The 21,202-nt window shown below is 53.8% G+C and overlaps 9 protein-coding genes across 9 annotated transcripts; 5 read left to right on the top strand and 4 right to left on the bottom strand.

The window, feature by feature from the left end:
- Positions 1-503: 503 nt before the first annotated feature.
- Positions 504-3,286, bottom strand: J7T55_001207 (DNA replication licensing factor mcm2; the record flags this gene model as incomplete). The annotated part of the gene is made up of 3 exons (XM_053140499.1): positions 504-758; positions 818-3,194; positions 3,282-3,286. The coding sequence occupies 3 exons, from the start codon at positions 3,284-3,286 to the stop codon at positions 504-506; spliced, it is 2,637 nt and encodes an 878-aa protein (XP_052996852.1).
- A 551-nt stretch (positions 3,287-3,837) lies between these two features.
- Positions 3,838-5,578, top strand: J7T55_001208 (metaphase-anaphase transition protein; the record flags this gene model as incomplete). Its single annotated transcript, XM_053140500.1, has 3 exons — positions 3,838-3,965; positions 4,026-4,080; positions 4,136-5,578. 3 exons carry the CDS (start codon positions 3,838-3,840, stop codon positions 5,576-5,578), a joined length of 1,626 nt encoding a protein of 541 aa, XP_052996853.1.
- A 991-nt stretch (positions 5,579-6,569) lies between these two features.
- On the bottom strand, positions 6,570-7,554 carry J7T55_001209 (uncharacterized protein; the record flags this gene model as incomplete). The annotated part of the gene is made up of 2 exons (XM_053140503.1): positions 6,570-7,249; positions 7,314-7,554. The coding sequence occupies 2 exons, from the start codon at positions 7,552-7,554 to the stop codon at positions 6,570-6,572; spliced, it is 921 nt and encodes a 306-aa protein (XP_052996854.1).
- A 520-nt stretch (positions 7,555-8,074) lies between these two features.
- Positions 8,075-10,593, top strand: J7T55_001210 (pentatricopeptide repeat domain-containing protein; the record flags this gene model as incomplete). The annotated part of the gene is made up of 2 exons (XM_053140504.1): positions 8,075-10,311; positions 10,371-10,593. 2 exons carry the CDS (start codon positions 8,075-8,077, stop codon positions 10,591-10,593), a joined length of 2,460 nt encoding a protein of 819 aa, XP_052996855.1.
- A 48-nt stretch (positions 10,594-10,641) lies between these two features.
- J7T55_001211 (37s ribosomal protein s18) lies at positions 10,642-11,597 on the bottom strand (the record flags this gene model as incomplete). Its single annotated transcript, XM_053140505.1, has 3 exons — positions 10,642-10,884; positions 11,043-11,440; positions 11,498-11,597. 3 exons carry the CDS (start codon positions 11,595-11,597, stop codon positions 10,642-10,644), a joined length of 741 nt encoding a protein of 246 aa, XP_052996856.1.
- Positions 11,598-11,851: 254 nt separating this feature from the next.
- Positions 11,852-12,602, top strand: J7T55_001212 (U3 small nucleolar ribonucleoprotein IMP3; the record flags this gene model as incomplete). The annotated part of the gene is made up of 4 exons (XM_053140506.1): positions 11,852-12,007; positions 12,068-12,254; positions 12,323-12,409; positions 12,481-12,602. The coding sequence occupies 4 exons, from the start codon at positions 11,852-11,854 to the stop codon at positions 12,600-12,602; spliced, it is 552 nt and encodes a 183-aa protein (XP_052996857.1).
- Positions 12,603-14,114: 1,512 nt separating this feature from the next.
- On the top strand, positions 14,115-14,928 carry J7T55_001213 (glycoside hydrolase family 61 protein; the record flags this gene model as incomplete). Its single annotated transcript, XM_053140507.1, has 2 exons — positions 14,115-14,212; positions 14,274-14,928. 2 exons carry the CDS (start codon positions 14,115-14,117, stop codon positions 14,926-14,928), a joined length of 753 nt encoding a protein of 250 aa, XP_052996858.1.
- Positions 14,929-16,671: 1,743 nt separating this feature from the next.
- On the top strand, positions 16,672-18,249 carry J7T55_001214 (mitochondrial formyl-methionyl-trna transformylase; the record flags this gene model as incomplete). Its single annotated transcript, XM_053140508.1, has 1 exon — positions 16,672-18,249. The coding sequence occupies one exon, from the start codon at positions 16,672-16,674 to the stop codon at positions 18,247-18,249; it is 1,578 nt and encodes a 525-aa protein (XP_052996859.1).
- Positions 18,250-18,751: 502 nt separating this feature from the next.
- J7T55_001215 (stf2-like protein) lies at positions 18,752-19,455 on the bottom strand (the record flags this gene model as incomplete). Its single annotated transcript, XM_053140509.1, has 3 exons — positions 18,752-18,995; positions 19,210-19,337; positions 19,396-19,455. 3 exons carry the CDS (start codon positions 19,453-19,455, stop codon positions 18,752-18,754), a joined length of 432 nt encoding a protein of 143 aa, XP_052996860.1.
- Between the last annotated feature and the right edge of the window lie 1,747 nt (positions 19,456-21,202).

A 21,202-nucleotide genomic window follows, 5' to 3' on the forward strand; every position in this document is an offset into this window, starting at 1 on the left:
GACAAGGAAATAACATCAACGGCATCCCAGTATAGTCCCTGTGCATCAGACTACCGCTTGCTGGGATCCCATAGATTGGTCCAGTACTTAGAACTACGCAGAAAAGACATCTTTCAAATTACCCTCCACGTTACAAGGTCTTTCTGGAGATTATTTTATGAGAATACGTGTAAATTGATTAATTGATGTTCCAATATTTTGGCAGCTACGCGAGCTGGAAGTCAAGGTCATCGTCATTCCTGGCTAGATGCGTAGATCACCAGGCAACGTCTGTACGATTCAAGGGGAAATCAAGCTGAGGCGAGAAGATTTCTGAAATCTCAAACATTCTATTACCGAAAGCTTCGAGGTTCTATCTTCGTATGTGTTCATCATCAATAGCCCTCTGAAGGGTTCCCACTCAACAAGGTATTGTTCCCTGAACCACGCACAAAACCGAGTGCCACAAGACCAAACGCCAGCAACGTTAGATGAAAACAGAATGTTCCCGCACGAAAATACAATTAAGCCACCACCGCCGCTGCCCGGCCACCGCGGGCGGCTGTGCCACCCTTCCGCTGCCCGGCATTGGGCCTTGCCAAGGTGTATTTGGCGAAGGCGCGAGCCAGTGCCTTCTTGCAGCTTACCTTCTGGCTACCAACGAAGCTCTCGATCGTGACGGCGATGGCTCGGTCAATGTCCTGCGACGTAACGTAGTCGGCCAGCCTCATACGGCAGAATGCCTCGCTGATCCGGATGATGGCTTCCAGATGACGAACCTAAGCGAATCATCGTTAGCCCGCGAACTTTCTCTTTAGGTTGCCCGAATAAAACTTACTGTAATTGGGTAGGCACCAGTGGCTAGACTCTCCCTGCGCATATCGGCGAAAAGTCGTGAAATCTTGTCCTCGTCCATGTTGCCTAGTTTCGGCGAACAGTGCTCCCGCGCCCAGAGGATGTACTTGCGGAGAAGTTCTTGTGGGATCTCACCCTCCTTCGTGTGGCTCGCAGCTGTCCTGGAGGTAGCTTGGGTCTCAGTCGCCTGAGTTTCGCCCTCGACGTCCATCGAGTCATCGTTGGTCTTTTGTGTGTCTGTAGTTGGGTGGCTGCGGCTGTGCGATCCGACGATGAAGCGAGCGAGACGCTCGTCCTCGGATGGGTCAACAGTGTCGCGGACAACACAAAGAATATCAAAACGAGACAAAATAGGCTCTGTCAGCTCAACATTGGCGGAGAATGGGATTGTTGAGTTGTAGCGGCCACCAATAGGATTAGCGGCGGCGATGATACCGCAGCGTGCTTGCAGCGTTGTGACAATACCAGCCTTAGAGATGGAGATGGTTTGCTGCTCCATGGCTTCGTGAATGGATGTTCGATCTTGATCATTCATCTTGTCAAACTCGTCAATGAGGCAAGTGCCTCGGTCGGCGAGCACAAGCGCACCGCCCTCAAGAGTCCACTCGCTGGTCAGAGGGTCTCGACGGACACTAGCCGTGAGACCCACAGCACTGGCTCCCTGGCCAGTCGCAAACACAGCGCGATGGGCGGTCTTCTCGACATACTTGAGCACCTGTGATTTGGCAGTACCGGGATCACCCAGAAGAAGAACGTTGATGTCGCCACGGACGTGGTGAGAGCCCCTTGTCGTCTTTGCTACACCACCGAACAGGGAAAGAGCCACTGCAGTCTTGATATCTGTGTGACCATAGATGCTGGGTGCGATTGCGTTGACAATCTTGTCGATGATTTGAGGATCCTTTGACAGCCTGCGGATTTCTTGCTCGTCCTCCTCTGTGAGCCGGAAGCCGGCAAGTTGGTCGTGTACTTTTACGACGTTGTTCGCCTCGAGAATGGTTGCAAAGACTGGGAAGCCGTTGCGGTTGTTCAACTGCGCGTCGTAATTGTTTCGGTAGATACCAGTGACCTCAATCTCCTCACCAGGCTTGGCCTTGTCAATCAGATCCCAGAGAAGAATGACTTCCCTATGACGTGGGAGACGACCAGCCGGTACTGTACCAGGTGACTCCTGGAGGGTCAGTTTCTGGTAGTTGCGGTAGACTGTCTTCTCAGAGTTCACTGTGAAAGGACCGCGGGATTGACAATTCTGGCAGTAAGTGATCTTGACCTCGACGTTTGACTCTTGCTGGAAGGGGCCCAGAGTAACTCCACACTTGGTGCAGTCAAACTTGACATACTTCAGCTGCGGGAAAACACCTGTGCGCCGGGTAACGACGCCGCTAACCCGAACTAAACTGTTGAGATGTTGCTGTCGGAGTTGCCGCAGGGTGTAGTTCAAGGGCAGATCATAGATTCTGACGTGAATCTCGGCGTGGATGCGCTCGTAGTCCGGGTAATGCAGGAGCACAACGTCCATAGCCACTTCATCGAACAACTTGAGCATCTCTGTGGGGGCATTTGCGAGAAAGAAAGCTAGAATAGCTTTTTCCGATGCAAGCTCGGTGTATGAAACCTCGAGGGTCTCGGCGTTGACCTCGCCCAGTGTGCGGATACGGTTTCCGTAAACGGACAGACCGTTCTCATCCGTGTACTCGGTGAGGAATGACTTGAACTCTCGCTTAACAGAACGCTGCACGTTTAATTGAGACACCCACTCGGTGATGTTTGACGACTTGACGTCTCGCAGCGCTTCCAGCGACAATTCTTCATCCATAATGTCGGCGTCCATGTCCTCATCTGGGTCCTCATCGTAGCGGTGACGGCGTCGGCGAGGCTGTGCAGTCAAGTCCATTGCACCAGGGGATCCTGCGCCGTCGCTAGGGAGAAAGGCAGCAGGCATGCGCTGCCTGCGAGAAACCTCGCGATCTCGTCGGTTCAATTGTGCCTCGAGCCTCCGTCTATCAGCGATGTCCATGTCTCCATAATCTCCCTCGTCATCGAGATCGATGCCCTCGTAGACGTCGTTGGCATCACGGTCGGCATAATCGTGCTCGAAACCCTCGCGGAAAAGGTCGACGTCGTCTTCGGCTAGCTCATCGAGCTCATCAATGTCATCTTGAATCTCAGGCTCGTCTTCGATGTCATCGTCGTCGTCACCTCCGTGAGCGATGTTGAAAGCTGGGGGTGACGAGGGCATTGGGCTTGAGGCAGCGGCAATAGATGAAGAAACATCATCGCCGGCCCCGCGAGACCGTTTCAGGCCAGATCGAGGGGCGGCGCCGCGATTTGCGGAAGATGGGTTCGGTCTCAGAGGTGAGCTGTGTTTGCGAAGTGTTAGCGACGTGCTTCATTCGAGGCATTATACACAAGGAGAGTAAGGCTCAGTGAATCTGGAGTAAACGCACCTCATCTTGGATATGCGTGCTCTTCTCTTCTTTGTTTGGCGTTGATTGTCAAAACCAGCGTATTCCTGGAGAGAAGCCTTCTGTGAGGTATGGTAAGTGAAGTGGGGTGGAAGTCTGAGACGGGCTCAAGGCAAAGGCACAAAAAGGCAGGGTGAGCGTGCAAAAGAGGAACACTTTACGCGCCCACGCGTCGACGCGTTTAATTGATTTTAGCGCGTTTTTGGCGTTCCCGATCATGGTGCCGGCATGCGACGCCAGGGATGGAGACAGTTTGTTTGGAAGGGTGCCCTCAAGCCCCTCTGTACAACACGCACGGCTGGGCAGGCAGTCCCTCCCAGGTAGCTGGCCAACCCCCCTGGCGCATCAAGCGTCAGCACCAGCATCATAAGCTAAGTTCCAACGCGGGTCGCGCGACCCAAGACGCCCAGCATCATACTGTCACCCATTCCTAATTCTTTGCCGCCGACCAAGGCCTCCGTACTAGCACTTTACACCCCCGATATTTCGTAAAGCTTGCATTCGGATCGCATCCGACGCTTGTCACAGCAATTCAATCATGGCTTCTCCTCCGGCGCCCCTTGTGGAGAATGGCGGCGCAAGCGACGCAGAGCAACCCGCGCCCGCCACTCTAACTCGACGCGACAGCACTTCTCAGCGGAGCGATAATTCACAGACTGCAGCCGAGTAAGCATATTGATTAACAAGCGCTCGATGCTTATTGTCCAAATATCTGACACGATGCAGTATACTCCGGGAGCAGGAGCAGCTAGAGGCTGATGCGCGCGAAGCCCTGCCATACGTGAGTTTCACCCACCAGCAACCAGTTCCGCATCCATATTCTGACCAGACAACAGAGCATCTCAAACTGCACCAAGGACCTCGGATCCCTCCGTCAAAATGTGTATTCCTGTCTTACATGCAACCCGCTTCCCGCAAGCCCGACCGATCCCTACAATGGCGCAGGAATCTGCTACGCGTGTTCAGTACAATGTCATGGCGAACATCAGCTCGTGGAGATATTTAGCAAGCGCAACTTCACCTGCGATTGTGGCACGACACGCCTGCCTGCAACAAGCCCATGCACCTTGCGCCTGAATCCTAAGACCAGTACCAAAGGCGACGTCCATTCAGAGGAGCCGGCTCCCAACAACAAGTACAACCAGAACTTTCGCAATAGATTCTGCGTCTGCGAGTGCGACTACGATCCTTTTCAACAGAAGGGAACCATGTATCAATGCTTAGGACTGGGCACACACGAGACAGGAGGCTGTGGCGAGGATTGGTATCACCCCGGTTGCATCATGGGTCTCGGGCCTAGGTGGTACGAGAAGATGGAGGGCAAGAAGCCCCAGCCGACTGCGAATGCTGAGGGTAGTGCACTGCCTGCAATTTCCGAGGTCGCTGAGACAGAAGGTCAGGAGGGAGCTGGCGTCCCAGTACCGGCCACGGCCAACGAAGCTGGAGACGAGGAGGAAGAGGAAACACCAAATCCTACCGGATTTCCTAAAGATGAGGACTTCGAGACCTTCATTTGCTTTAAATGTGTCGAAACCTCGCCCTGGATCAAGCGATATGCAGGCACTCCAGGGTTTCTCCTACCGGTGCATTGTAAGTCCGAGGGAGACGTCGGACAACAACCTGTCTCGGAAGCTGCCCCTGGTGACTTGAGCAAAAAGCGCAAGGCTGAGGACGACGGGACTGAAAATTCACAAGAGTCCAAGAGACCCAAGGCGGAGGCGGAGGCGGAGGCGGAGGCCACCAACGACGCCGTTGTTGAGACCAAACCCGAAGATCACAGCACGGCCGTCGAGGACGCCAAGATCGATACTGAGGCAGAGTTGTGCAAGTACGATGCCTTGCCTTCAGTGCCCGAGGGAACATTTTCTTTGTTCTGCGCCGAGTCATTCAGAGATCGCCTCTGCAGATGCGCCAAATGCTTCCCCAACCTCTCACCACATCCCCAACTCCTCGAGGAAGAGGAAGTGTATGAACCTCCCGTCTCAGAGGATGGCTCGGAGAACGGCGGCTCGACCCACGGCAGTGGCAGCCTGTATGAGCGGGGCGAGAGTGCTCTGCGCAACGTGGACCGGGTGCGCGCCATCGAGGGCGTTATGGCCTACAACCAGCTCAAGGATAAGCTAAAGCCCTTTTTCCAGCAATTTGCGGAGAGCGGGCAGGCCATCAGCGCCGACGACATCAAGGAGTATTTCGCGAAGCTGCGCGGTGATGATGAGGCTATCAAAGAGGCGGGTGAGTCTGCGAAGTCAGACAATCGGCGCGAACAACCTGGTTATTGAGAGTGGAAGGTGAAGGAGCGAACCGGGAGGCACGCCCGTATTTACAGTGTGGCTCGGCAGGAATCACGACTTATGAACTTTGTAAATTATAATAAGGATACGAAGCAGTCGACTGAACTTCTGGGATGGATCCGAAGTGTGACGGCATCCAATCATGCAATATTTGCCATGATAGACGTCGTCCTCACCATCATGTGTTCCAAGGCAAACAATACCCAGTCTTGCCCATGGATCCAATCCTGATATGGGTGATTGTAGGACTCTGTCATAACTTGTCCAATCAAGTCCAGAGTCTCTCCTATGCAACGAGTCTCTCTTTAGTGCGTCCAGCAACAAGAGTGGATGGTCAGGCCTACATCTAAGAAACGCGAGAGACCTACTTTGACCCATAACGACATCCACGAAAAACAAACCTAACATAACGGTCTAATGCCTCGCACCTCTCATATAGCACCTCCGTAAATGGTCGCATCAGGCCGTGTGACATCACTTACATCAGTAAATGATTAGCATTCTGAAGGTTAAGGGGCTAGGAAATTGCTGTTCTTTTAAAGAAGGCATGTATACGAGAAGATAGCAAACTTGACCTCGAGAGGGGTGATAGAAGTATTGTCTTGTATTATCCTTACCTGTTTGGGTCCGTTCCTCTGCCGGAAGCTGCAAGACTTCAATTCTATTGCATGCGAAAGCCCACATGTCGAAGGCAAAGTTCTCGCATGTAGTAGTGAGTTATTGCACCGAGAAAGCCTGCGCGTGACAAAAGACCAGAGATCTCGAGTCAGTGGAATTATCGTCCAAAATAGAAGTCTAATGTCACAAAGGATTTCTTGTTGATCAAAAGTTATGCACAATAAATGGTCTGATTTTGCCAAAAACGGGGTATCAGAGAGCTAAGATTATGCCTCACCTGGCGATATGGGATACTGAGCAGTAGCCAGCAGCATTCTAGGCGACCACCCTGCATAACGGGTCTTGCCCGCGTCACTAACCATCAACCTTGCTGACCAGAAGATCCAGTACTAGCCGCACTTGAAGGCCTAGGTGGCAAGACCGGCATTCCAACCCCCAGGGAATCTTCTCTCTGCATGGCTACGCCTCCTAGCTGCTGCAAGCCCATTGCGGCGTCCTGCCCCTGGCCTTCCATGCTCTGGTCCATCGCACCGACTCCAGCCAACGCCTCCTCCGCAGCCTTCCTCTCCAGCTCCTGCAGCCTCAGCTTCTCCATGTGGTCGACCAGGTCGTCGTCGTCGCTCCAGTAGGGGTCGTCGTCGGCCATCTCGGGCATGGCCATCCTCTTCCAGAACCGCAGCTCCTGCCGTATGGCCTTCATGTCGACGCGCCTCTCCCACCGCGCCCCGTCCTCGTCGTACTTTGAGCGGAACTGCCGCAGGTTCTCATTGGCCTTGCCTGCGTGCGCTTGCATCTCCCAGATCTGCTCGCGCAGCCTCATGTTCTCTGCGCGCTCCTCGGCCAGCTGCGCGCGGTACGACCGGTGCCACGAAGCGACGTCGGCGACGTGTTTCTGCTTGTAGTCGTGCAGCTGCTTCAGCATCGCGGCGATCACAGAGGCGTAGTGTGTCGAGAGTGTGCGGTATTCGTCGCGGCTGAACTTCGCGCGCTCGAAGAGCTCGGTGAGTAGGGATATGGTCGTGTCGATGTTTGCTTCTTGTGCTAGAGGTAGTCAATCACAGTCAGTCATTTGAAGTAGTAGTCAGGGTAGAGAGTTGTAACTTACTGCCGAGGTCGTCGGCTGCTGAGGACAGCAGCTCCTCGTTCCCTAGCGACTGTGTCCTTGCTCGGCTCCTGACCCGGCCGACGCTGGCCACCACGTCTTCTAGAGCGCGTTTATTCTCTGCTAGCTGTTGGCTCAACACCTCGACCATGTTGTAGATGTATGCAAGTTCTGCCTGATAGCCGGCCGGCGTGGGGTACCCATTCACCAACGCCGGCATGTTGTTGCCATTGAGGCCATTCATGATGAGGACGCGGTTCGGGAATGCCTCCAGGTGTGGATTTCCGAGGCGAGCGATCGGTATTGTAGTTGACAGATGTAGATCTGGAGGCACGAGTTCGCTGGAGTTGGCTTTCTGAGCAGGATATGTGATGATGGGCGGGAAGAGCTATGTCAAAGAAGCAGGGGCATTGAGGTGGTATGCTTCTGGACGTTGGATTGATACCTCTACCGCCGATGGTACCCCTGCATCCCGTCAGTGGAGATCCCTGTCAGTACCACAATTTGGCGCCGCGGCTCCGAAAGCTTGGAGCTTTGCGACTGAAGTCATCGGCCAGCACTGAGATTATCAGCCCGATTCTCCGAACACTTGTCGTCAGAGTTGCCAGGAAGCTCACACGCGGAGCCACGTTGCCAGGAGTAAGCCAATTGATCACCTGCAACATGCTCAGGTAAGGTGCCAGCACGGGGTAGAGCTCGCATGTTGTGACTCTGTATTAACTGCTCCGCAGGTCAACAATCCTGGATTGAACACCACCTCCACCATGCGCTCGAGTTTGACGCGCAATGTGTACCAACGAATGCTGGCCTGTCATGGCCTGCCTTCTGCGCCAGCATCGGTGATCCCGAGCTCCTCCTCTCGCCCAACAATATGCCCTCATCGTACGGTCGGCGGGCACCCGTCGCGCCGGACGTTCATGAAAATGAACCTCTTCAAGAAGCCCCCAAGAGAAGTCAAAGACAGCGTATTCGAACCAGGTTTCGGTACTTTCGTCGAGTTTCGAGCTAGATCCGTGGAAAACGTCCAACTTCCTTCCCGAGAAGAGCTGATCGACGCATTTCGAACCTTTTTTGACTACAAGGTGTCACGCAAAAAACCTCTCAACTCGACACAGGCTTTCTGCGCAAGACTGCTTGTCACGCATCTGCAGGACACAACCATTGGGCCCAGCCTGGCAAAGGAGGATCTTCAAAAAGCCTTATTCGCTGTTGCCCTGCCACCGGAGCGTGGCTCCTCGAAAGAGCACATACAGTTTGCGACGCAAATCTACCACGAATTGAATGTGATCAAATACTCCGGGCGACCAACCAACGAGAAAGACAGGTTCGAGAAACTGAATTCGGACGACCTAGAACGCTATATAGTTGTACTGATACGACAGAACGCTACGAAGACGGCAATGGATACTCTATTGAGTTTCCAGGATCTATATCCGCTCTTCGACCCCAAAAGAGTGAACCAACTAAATGTGCTTCGCTACCTTGTTCTCAAAGGTCTTGCCAAAGAGGGCGACGAGGCGAAATTGCGGGAATTCGCGGACGAGCTTCTCGAGTCCGGCTATGGCTACTCCCCCGACTTTCATGCAACAATGTCATCTTTCTACGGTGGTATCGATACGAACGGTGAAGGCGACCTCCGAACTTGGTTCGAAAAGCCTATTCATGACAACATGAGGCCCAGGCCCGATGCCTATATGGCGCTGATTAAATTTTCGACCCGCACGAAAAGTGAACCGGATTGGTTAAAGAAAGCTCTGCAAGAGCTTTGCGACTCTAACCCACCCAAGGCATGGTGGGATGTGATCCTGACATGGGCTGTCTACCAGGGCAGGGATATTGACCACATAAGGCGCATGATCGATGTCATGGTCCAATCCAACGAGCAGGATGAGTCAGTCCGGCCAGACGCTCGCACCATCAACGGTCTACTCACAGCAGCAATCGAGCACGACAACCCTCTGTTTGCTGAGCGGATCAATAGTCTGGCTCTCGAGCTAGGACTGAGGCCGAACGCAATCACCTACTCTCTGCTCTTGGAGGCACGAACAGCGGGCGAGGATGCTGTCGGCGCAGCATCGGCTTTTGATGACCTGATTCATTGCACGCCTTTGATCGGCCATTCCATCAAGATAATTAATCAGTATATCAGACAACTATGCTCTGCTAGTCCCCTGGACTATAACCAAGTCCTCAACGTTTTGAGCCACGTCGAGAGACGGGAGGTAGAATTGGAGCCCGACACCGTTGTTGGGCTATGCTTGATGTTCCTCAAGAACGACAAGGCTCACGAAGTGATTGACACGCTCAGTCTTCACGTGAAGCAATTCAGTATGGATGACCGGAAGGTTATACTGAATAGTCTGCTCAAGTATTGTCTGGACCGCAGCGTAAGCACAGCGCGTGCATGGGACTGCTACTCTCTGTTACGGCAATTCTTCCCGGAGACGAGCCGAGAAGAGAGGATATCCCTCATGGAGAGCTTTTTCGACCGCAAGCGTGCCGACATGGCCTGTTACATTTTTGGACACATGCGCGCACACGCCAACGACGCTATGCGGCCCGACCTTAACACCTACGTGACCTGCCTGGAGGGGCTGGGGGCTTGCCCGGACGCGGAGAGCGTGCAGATGATTCACAACATGTTCAAAATGGACACAAAAATACAGCCGACGACGAGGCTCTATAACGCGTTCATGATCGCATACACCGCCTGTGATGACCCTTCACAGGCATTCGACTTCTGGCGGCAGATCTCCATGTCCACAGAAGGCCCGAGTTACCACAGCATGAACATAGTCTTCCGGGTATGCCAGGTTCTGCCGTACGGCGATGAGAAGGCCAAGATCATATGGGAGAAGATGCACAGGATGGAGATCGACATTCCCATCTATGTCTATTGCTCTTATATCGTCATGAATGCCGGCCAGGGACATCTGGATGAGGTCAAGGCGTTGTTGTCTGGCATGAGGGCTGCCTGCGGCAAAGAGCCGGACTGGTACACGTAAGTCTTAGGCTGAATCATGGTATCCTCACGACGTGCTGGTGCTAACACTCGTTCAGGGTTGCCGAAATCTTCAACGCCTTTCCAAATGCAGAGCTGCAAAAACAGTATCGCGAATGGATTGCGCATGAGTTTCCTGAGATTGGGAGACCATTATCCAAGACCACCAAGTTGATAAAGACCATCCGTGGCACGGACCGAGTACCACTTCAGGTGAGGAAATTACGCGCAGCACAACGCAGCACCAGCACGCCTGAGGGCATACCAAAAGGTGAACCATGATGGTCTATATGATATAAACACAATGATATTGATTGTACATGATACCGACTATTTCGGCTTGAACTTTTGCCTGTCAGGGTCAGGTATCTTGGTGTTCTGGTATCTTGGGGCATTTGTTTTCTGGTGGAAGAGGATCATGGGGTGGTGATGAGTGCTAGGGTGGAGTCCCATCCCAATCGATCTCCTGATGGCCTTGGCCATCTTCCTTTGATTGACCGGTCGTAGTCCGGTCTCCCTCGAGTGCTTGATGCGGCCCATTGTTGTCATGAATTCGGCCATGATCGAAAAGTTCTGTGTGACGGTCAGCGCAAAGCTCAGGAAATCACGGCACGAAGCATTGATTTTGAGGCCGGTCATTGCTTGTCAGCCCGGAGCCGTCCATCTCCCACTGTAGTGTGCCCGCTACTGAACCACCGCCACCAAGAAATAGAGATAGTAGAGCCACGTACCCTATAATGATCCAGAGGATTCAACCCGAGCATATCGATGATGTCCTTGGACGGCTGCTTGGGCTGTTTCCACTTAACCATCTCTTGCGGGGACAGGTCGTGCGGCGCGTAGATGTCGCCGGGCTTCCAGTTCCGCGTCGCCTGCCGCGCTAGGCTCTCGCGGTAGGTATTGTCCTTTGCCCTCTGTGCAGTGTTGTCGCTCCTTATCGTGAGCCTGTCGTACGCGCGCGTCGAACTCATCAGGCTGCTGAGGGCGTCATGCGGCGTCGCCGAATTGGGTTGGTCGGGCGACGACCTGTTGAACGCATTGCGACCCCTAGGGCCGGAAGGACTGTTGGGTTCTTGGTTTTCGTCAAAGTGTAAGAGCTTCCTGGACGCGTCCGCTTCGGTGAGTTTCACTGATGGGGTTGTCAACTACCAGATCGTTGTCTCGAGGGCGAGGGCGCTGTACGTACGGACTCCATTTCTGGCCGTTGAAGAGAACGCGGCATTTGTTTGGAGGCCAAGAGGCTTCAGGTGCCGCGAAAGCGGCTGTAATGAGAGCCGTGGCGGCATTCTGTCTGTCTGGTCGAGGCCCTTTTTGGATCTGAGGCAAGGCGACTTGCGACTTCGAAGTCGTTCACTTTGGCGAGGTAGTCCTAGCGGATTTTCTTCGGCAGGCTGAGGTGCAGCTAGTGGAGCCCGTCGGTGCCGACCCGCTGGAAAAAGTTGACCCACCCAGAAAATGGCAGCAGGAACATCGACAACTTCTTCCTCCTATTAACCGCCCATTCCACAACGTCAACCCGCATTGCGTGAATACCGTCATCATGGTCAGAAAGCTCAAGCATCACGAGCAGAAGCTGCTCAAGAAGACAGACTTCATCACCTACAAGCAGGACAATGGCCACCGCGACCACAATGTCATTCGCCGTTACATGATACAGAAGCCTGAGGATTACAACAAGTATAACAGACTATGCGGCGTGAGTACACTCTGACCCGATATTCACCTCCATCTCATGTTGTCTGACATGAAGGCACAGTCACTGCGCCAAATGGCACACCGGCTCTCACTCATGCCCCCGGAGAACGATGTCCGGAGAAAGCATGAGAAGCTCCTGTTGGAAAAGGTCTACGACATGGGCATCCTGTCCTCGACTTCTAAGCTGAGCTCTATCGAGCACGGCGCGACTGTGTCTGCCTTTGCACGGAGACGCCTTCCTGTCGTCAGTGAGTACCAGGACTCACCCTTCGGCTCCCCCAACGCCGCATGAACCTCAAGCTGACATATCCATCAGTGACGCGCCTAAGGATGGCCGAGACCATTCAAGCTGCCACGAAAATGATCGAGCAAGGGCATGTCCGTGTCGGAACGGAGACAGTCAGTAAGTTATTGTCCACATAATCTCGTGACCTTACCCTCTGACAGCGTGACTAACACATTGATCTGCTCTAGCCGATCCGGCATTCTTGGTCACACGGCAACTCGAGGATTTCGTGACGTGGTCCGTCGGCAGCAAGATCAAGCGCAACATCATGCAGTACAGAGATAAGCTGGACGACTTCGAATTGCTGTGAGAGGCATCCTTGGCAAGACGTCATTTCTAGTTGAGAATTCGACTTCTCTATGATGGACCTGCCGGAAGCAAAGACATCGAAAGGGTGCCTTCCGGTGCTAAGTGCGGTTTCATCGCACATGTGAGCCGCGGTGCAACGGCTCAGGACCAGCCGAACTCCGGGACCGGCTCCCTTGATGGGCCCGCGACTCGGCAGGAAAAAATGATTTTCATGCCGAGGAAGTTAAGGAGAGGATCGAGCACTGACAGCAGCTGCCCTGCCACTCGCAAACTGAAACAGCGGGAGATCACCTACTTGTTTGCTGGCTGCGCATGTTGATCTGCGCAAGGTTCGGCGATCAGTCGGAGGTATGCACGAAGGCGATGCTGGAAACAGCTGCACGGGCATCAGGTGCCGTTCAAAGGTTATGTCGGAGGTATAACTGCCATCCAATCCGTCTGGAAGTGTGCAGGGTCGTATGGGTCTCGGTGTGCTCGATTCGACGAACGGCAGTCGAGAGGAGGGAAGTCGGGACGATCACCGAGCTGTAGCTATGCAGGGGTCCGTCCCGCGGGTTGCCAAACATTCAAGAGCAGGTAGCAAGCGAGCAAGATAAGCCCACAGGTACCATATCACAGATTATCCCACAAGAGGGGTTTCCACAGTCGACATACGGGAGGTCATCCCATACATTATCCCATTGGGGATTTTCCCATGTGAGGCAATCCCATACGAGATCATCCTATTGGTGATCATCACCACAAAGAGTTACCCTTCGGAATAACCTCCTGTAGGGAAGCGTGTGGTCCGTACGGGTCAAGTCATAGCTAAATGTTTGGGATCCCTGTGAGCCGTATTCAAATGGACAGAAGCGAAGTTTCTCATGCATCGTAGGCCTCAGATGAACATGTTGAAAGACGATGACGGCCGTCTGAACCAACCTTCTTGTCTTGCAAATCGAGTTTAAATCTCTGTGCCTGCATGGAAAAAGCTTCAACCGTTGGTCTTGGCACCAGAAGTGCCGTATCCCTATTCTATCCTCGTGATGCGAGTCGACCGAGCAGCCTTACTTTGTATCATCTGAATTGGTTTACTTTGCCATTCCAAGTTAGACGCAAAAAAGAAGCATCGTTGATAAGGTTAAGTATGTGGAGTTCGAAACACTTAGACTCCAAGCCTCGAAACCTCGACATCGGACGGCCATGTGCCTCGTCCGGATTACCCAACGGACGTTGCGAGAGGGGCCGAGCACCCTCGACAACGGCCGGTTCTGAAAACGGCAAGTCTGAGAATGAGAGGGTGTACCGCCAGCTCACAGCCTCCATGGGGCTCAAGTGAAGCATGCAAGCCAATATATAATGAACAACGGCCGCCTCTTCTCCTTTGGGAATTTCAAGAACGCCAGACCATTACACACTCTTTTGCCAAATTGAACGAACATCCCCCTGGCGGGACAGATCGACCTTCTCTACAGTCTATACTGACACGATCCTTTCTTAACATTCACTGTATATTCAATAAGACCAACTGGAAATGTACTCCACATCAGGGTTGGCCTTCGGGGTCTTGCTTCTCAGCGGGCAAGCCCTGTCACACGGCACAGTCTCCGGGATAGAAATTGACGGAGCCTTGTAAGAAATTATAATAAAAGTACCGTCGATAAGATCCAGCATCAGCTAACCCTTTACATAGCATCCAAGGGTACAACCCCCAACAACAGTACCAAAACCCACCTCCCCAGGTCGTCGGCTGGTCGATCCCCAAGGACCTGTCCAACGGCTTCGTCGAGGACATTACCAGCCCGGATGTGATCTGCCACGTTGGCGCCACGCCGGCTCCCATCACAGCAAAGGCAACGGCCGGCTCGAATGTGACTGTATTCTGGACCAAAGATTGGCCGGAATCGCACCACGGGCCCATGCTGGACTACCTCGCAGCGTGCCCCAACAACGACTGCGCGAACGTGGACAAGACGCAGCTCAAGTTTTTCAAAATCGACGCAGTCGGGCTCGTCGACGGCTCCAGCCCGCCGGGGAAATGGGGCTCTGACCAGATGATCGCTAACAACTTCTCGTGGACGACGACAATCCCCGCATCCATTGCGCCGGGTCAGTACGTGCTGCGGCACGAGACCATTGCTCTGCATCAAGCCCAGTCCGCCGGTGGGGCACAGAGCTACCCGCAGTGCATAAGCCTAGATATCCAAGGCGGTGGTACGGCGACTCCTGAGGGTGTTGTAGGCACGGCACTGTACAAGAAAGACGAATCCGGTCTGGTGTTCAACATCTATACCCAGCATGCGCCATCGGACTACACTCCGCCCGGTCCAGCAGTCTTCACGGGCTGATGTCCCAGCACGATGCCTGATGAGTTGGAATATCAGCTCGACTTTGTCACATTCACTTCCTGTTTATGTTAGTTTTCTAGGTTTTGGGAAATTGTACTTACCTGTACAACTGTACGATCTTATGAGTGACGTTTCACGACTATCTCCTTTCTAGCAGTTTCAACAAGTCTAATACAGAATGCAATCTCACAAGGCGTGATGTATAATAGTTATGACCCGGGCCAATTTTAATTTCGTTCTTTCCACTCCATGCGTGTCTGTCTTATAAGGAGCCGGACAAGATACAACCAGCAAAAGCCCTAAACTACTGTACCTTCTTGAAGGAGTGCCTTCCAGTAAGACAACGTTCAATTGAGCAACCTCTAGTGGAATTAACTTTGGTAGGATAACTCTAGTGGCATAAGCTCTCGTGGTACAGCCTCCAGTGGATAGCCTGTAGTAGGATAAGCTCCAGGGGGATAATTTTCAGCTGGATGCATAAGTATAGGATAAGTCCCCGGCAAAGGTATTGTTTTATATGGCGTCTTATCCACGTCCAGACACAGCGTACCTATGTAGTATTTCTATGGTGACCCCTGGACATGTTGAGCATCCGTAAAACTTAAGATCTCTGTGAGCTGCGTCTCCATAGTAGGTTGAGGATTGCTTGCTCTAATAGTGTCGCCAGCCAGCCTACAAACAAGTGGCCCTTCCGTCAAATTTGCGTTTTGGTCGTTGGCCTAATCCAGAGTACGTACACAATCACAGACAAGACAAGGTGCAATAGTTGGATTGCCGGTTTTCACAAGGCTTTCTGTAAGACGTCAATGTGACGAGTGCTGTGAAGGGACCTCACAGCTCACTTCCATTCTAACTTTTCGCAGAGCTGCCCTGCCCATATGGGTCAGGGAAAGCCATTAAAATTGTCACGGCACAGATAGAAGTAGCACCCCGTTAGCTCAATCGGGAAGCACGGCGAAAATACATCTCAAATCCAAGTACAGGTGGTGTTTGTGACAGGGCAGTCGCCCGTTCGAGCCCTTGGAGTCTCCATGGAAGTGGGGAAAAAAGTACGCTCAATGTGGCGGAAAACATCTCCCCCAGTACATTGGCACGGGTTCTCGAGCCAGAGATGTAGGTTGCATAAGCCTCGAACTCTTTTGCTCCCCAAAGTTACAACTTGTGGGTCGTACAACTGCGGAATGGTGGGTGAGCTGGTCTTTTATACTGCTCCGCCATATTGTCGAGTACCGCGTGGCCGGGCGCTTGTTTGAACCGTTCTGGAGCAAGCAGATTGCAGACAGGCTGCCTGAGCAATAAGAACTTGAAGATTAAATTGAAATATGCAGGCTCGAGCTTCTTTGGAAATCAATTCAGGCTCAGATGAGATTCTCAGATTAGTTGTTGCGAGAGCGACAGAGGGTCAGTGGTTAACCCAAACTTTAGGGGATTACGCTACCCCGGTACCTAGGTACAGCAGTGTAAATCGCTATAAGCAGACGTCAATATTTTCATACAGAAGCTTATATCTCAATCGAAATTATTTCACCACAGACCACCTCAGTTGGCGGCATGTATCTGGGGAAATAATTGAACTCGCAGATGGCACAACTGCATTTCAGATGAGAATGGTCTCTGATTGAGTAGACTGCTCATTCAAAAAGTTCACCTCGCGCCATCCCCACCCGGCAATGAGCCGCGATCGAGCTGATCTGGTTCTTCACCTGAGGTGACCTCTGGGGCCATCTCACCAAGCAACTCACCATGCCTCCATCAATACCCAGGCTGGTGCTTCAGGGCCAAAGGGTGAACGCCGTGTCACGTCTGAACTACTCCAGCCCGCTACTTACAATACAAACCCGCCACACATCAACTACGACGACGACAACATCATCATCAACACATCCAGACATCCCTGAGACACGTACTTACTACGGCCCTAGGCGCAAACTGCCCGCAACCGAGCCCCTGCGCATCCTTTTCTGTGGCTCAGACGAGTTCAGCTGCGCCTCGCTCAGGGCGCTGCACAACCTGCAAGCGGCCAAGCCCAAGCTCATCAAGTCGATCGACGTGCTCGTGCGGCCGGGCAAGCCGGCGGGGCGAGGGCTGCGGCGGATCGCGACGGGGCCCTTGTTCGCGCTGGCCGAGGAGCTGGGGCTGGCGGTGCACAAGCGCGACACGTTCACGGGGTGGGAGCTGCCGCCGGCGGGCCACGTGCGGCACCACGAGACGGGCGAGGTGGTGCGGCACCGGGCGGCGCACGAGAACTCGCACCGCCAGCCCCTGAACCTGCTCGTGGCCGTCAGCTTCGGGCTGTTCGTGCCGCCGCGCGTGCTGCGCGCCCTGCGCTTCGGCGGGCTCAACGTCCACCCCTCCATGCTGCCGGACCTGCGCGGGCCCGCGCCCCTGCAGCACGCCCTGCTGCGCGGCCGGGCCCACGCCGGCGTCACCCTGCAGACCCTGCACGAGAAGCACTTTGACCGCGGTGCCGTCCTCGCCCAGACGCCGTGGCCCGGCCTGCCCGTGCCCGAGGGCTGCGACGTGCGCCAGCTGCACGACATGCTCGCCGCCAAGGGCGCCGAGATCCTCGTCGACGGGCTGGAGCGCCGCGTCTTCGTTCCGCCGCTTGAGCCGGCGGGGTGGATGCCCACGGAGGAGGATCTGGCGAGGGGCCTCGTCGTGGACGCCCCCAAGGTGACGAAGTTGGACACTAAGGTAGACTGGGCCTGCTGGGGCTGGGGCGGCGACAAAACGCTGTACCCCGATGGGTGGACCGCTGCAGACCTGGCGAGGAGGTTCCGCGCCGTCGGCGTCAAGCTTCCGGGCGAGGGGAATACGGGCATGTGGACACACGCCGTCACCGGGAAGTTCCACGACGAGAAAAGGCTCATATTCGAGGACGTCACGGCCGTCGAGTGCCCCGAGAGCCTACGAGAGCTGGTATTATCGATCGCGCAGACCAAGTTGTCAGGGGCGCCACCATGGCTTGTAGAGCAGAAGACGAATCAACTGCTCCCAAAACAGCTCCAGAACACGGTCTTCGCACAGAAGGATACCCTAGGTGTACATGACACGGCTGAGTTCAGGCTGCCCTATTTGGTGGACGGGTCCTCTATCATCATACCCATCAAGGTACCTTACCGTGTCGTCGACGGGTATGTGAGTCCCGCGAATGAAAAGGGGCAGCTAGACGCCATCAGAATCGAAAAAATCAAGGTTGAGAGCAGGGACAGCAGGATGGCCGCCCACGCTATGTCCGAGTTCAAAGAACCCAACGTGACGGTAAGGGATCTCTCAACACTTGACTACAGCATGGAGATCACTGCGAAACTCGTTGAGTAATGCAGCAGCAAGAAACTCTGTGGCACGTTAAGCTGATGCTGGTATTGAATGACTCCTGGCCTTGAGCGGGCGCCGACTTGTATATTATAATAGATAAGAGTGTAAACAACAGCACACAATGATCACGATATTGATAAAGGATGTAGACAGGTAGCCGTGCAATTGTATTTTCATTGCTAGAGTACGGCTTTTGAAGAAACCTAGAGTTACAGCCTGGTGAGCAGCACGTCACCAGAAGTTACCATCTGCTGCGAGCAAGCACGACATTCGTGCGATGAGGGTTAAAGTCAAACCGATTCAGACGCCACCAGATGCCAAAATATCAACCATGCCCCTCAGAACCAGCCAACCAATGCCACCGAAACATAGTAGGAACCGTATCATGAGCTCATCAATCTCTTCCCTTTCGCCAGACCTTTAAGTGAGTGTTCTGTGTGCAACGCCCGAATGACTTGTATGAAAACCCTCATCATGTCCAAGGCTCATTGTAGAAATGAGGTACTTAGGCGCTCTTGGCAGAATTCTCGTCGACAGAAACACCACTGGCAGAGGAGGCAGTGTCGGTCTTAGTGAGCTCGGGGTCCTCGGCACCGTGAACGGACTCCTCAAAGACAGGCTCGGGCTCGTTGAACTCGAACTTGGTCTTGAAGTCCTGGAGGTTGTTGGCGTAGCCGGACGAGTTGGATCGGCGACGAGCGTTGGAGAAATTGAACTGGTCGTCAAGAACCTCATCACCAGGGTTGCCCCTATCAGTTGTTAGTAGTTGTCTAATCAAGAACCCATTTCCATGCCAAGTATTGTGTAACAATCCAACAGGCTACCAATAGATCCATGGCCCGCATTGGGAAGAAAGCAGCATTTGACCAGTATCTGGTGCCATGAAGTCGGGAGTCTACCTGCCTTCAGGGCCATAATGACTGTTGCAGAAATGACGACAAAATAGACAGATTGGAAACCTACCAGTTGCCCTTTCCACCACCGCTCTTCTTGATCTTCTTAGGGTCCTCGCCAACATGACCATGCTTCGCGAAGTAGCGAGGCAGGTGCTCCTCAGGGGCAGCCGTGCCATTGGCGAGGCCAGCGTGGTCCTTGTCATTGAGCTTGTGAGAACGAGTCACTGTATTTTGAGGCTGATCAGCAACACACTCTCTCAACAACCACAAGATATCCTGCAAGATACCGGTCCCTGGTGTAAATGGTGTTCATTCCTCTGGGCGGAAGGTCCACAGGGGTAGCTGTTCCATGGATAGGGCCACTAGTGTATTGCTGCATATACGGCAGGTCGGAGAGGATACTTACTGATGATTGATGGAGTTGGATGGATGGAATTGATAGATGATGGTTTGATCTAGAAGGATTCAGGACCGTCTTCTGGATGATGTGAAGTCAGCGACAGATGTCAATGCGGGGTTCCCTGCTGGCGAAGGGAGCTTCGAAGGTTTAAGGGCGAGCTCCCCATTGGAGGTACGTACAAAGGGATGTCGCGTGATGTCAATGCACCAGAAAGGAGAAAGGTCTGGAATGGCTTGGGGCTCGACTGCAGTCAATTGGGAGGCTGGTTTGCAGTCAAGTTCAGGACCGTGGAATCGAGATGAACAACAAGACAATCTTGGAGACAGAGACACTTATGAGGAATGGATGTGGGTTGGGGTGGGGGGTTGTGGTGGATAGATGATGGGTGGGATGAGTAAGTGGGTGCGAAGGTGGACGGGTTTACAACACAGAGCTGAAAGTCTAATGCAGACAGACACTTTTTAAGGCACAGGCATGAGAATGGAATGGAGCTCTGTCTGCATTTAAAAGGAGCAAGAGCTTGTCGATATTCCTGGGACCAATGGGCTGATTCGATGCCGTTCTATGAAGTGATCATGTGCCAAAGCTCGGTGTGGTCCCCGGCCATGAGGGCGAAGAGCACGTCAAGAGAGCCCCGTCAGCTCGAGCTCAAGCTCCCATGGCACAGCCCACTCAATGCCAGGCACATGAGCAATTAACGCCCAGGATGGTTTCAGGTACGGGGCCGGCTTCCGGCATTCAGTTGCCCTCTCTGGTCTCTATGACTTCCCCGTCTGCGGGCATGGCGGGGACTTACGGTGTACTGTTACCGTGAACACGCGATGCCGTTACCAAAACGGGGACGTGGTGGCATGACGTCGGATGCCCATGCCGACTGCGGGCATCACGCAATCCAGCCGGCTTGCATTGGTCGGCCTGCAGCTGTGATTGATTTAATGCTGCGATGACTGCCTGGAAGCACGCGTCGGATACAGCTGCTCTGCCTCTCGCTCAAGTGTCTAAACAATGCCAAACAGCACACAAACAGCGCAAGGCCAGCTCCTCTTTGGGATGTCGTGTGACTGCCCCCAGAAGATTCCCCAGATCCGTCGATCCACCACTACAAGGGCAGACCCGTAACGCGGTCGTGGAATGGAACCCTGCCTGCAGCACTGACGTCGCTGGACCCACTTGCCCCTCGTCCAGGTACCGATACCCCAGATTCTGCGACTGGGCGGACAGCGGCTGAGGGTACCACCTAGTCTACATCCCCCTGCCTGTCTACCTGCCACCTGTACAGCCCAGCTGCACCTCGAAGCATCAACATGAGAGCAACACCAGTCTTGTTGGCGAGCGATGCGAGCGATGACGATGTGAGGCACAATAGGCCCCGCCCATCCCACGTTTCCACACACGCTGTGAATTGGATCCTGTTCACGGGCGGACAGACAAGAAGGCACGGGCAATGCCCAGTGCCCAAGCTTCGAGCTGGGCCGCGCTATCGAGGCAAAAGCGGAACGGCCGGGATGGGCCAGTATCGCCAGTATCGGCCCAGGTCACGCGCGACGGAGACCACAACCGCCCAGGTTGACACTTGTCCACTTACCACTAAGCCACAGAGGAAAATGGATGCACCCACGCCTCTGAGCATGGGTTTGGACCTTATATTGACCTAGCTAGG

Source organism: Diaporthe amygdali (assembly GCF_026229845.1).
Source record: "Diaporthe amygdali strain CAA958 chromosome Unknown NODE_6_length_1560011_cov_65_102424, whole genome shotgun sequence".
In the NCBI taxonomy this organism is placed as follows: domain Eukaryota; kingdom Fungi; phylum Ascomycota; class Sordariomycetes; order Diaporthales; family Diaporthaceae; genus Diaporthe; species Diaporthe amygdali.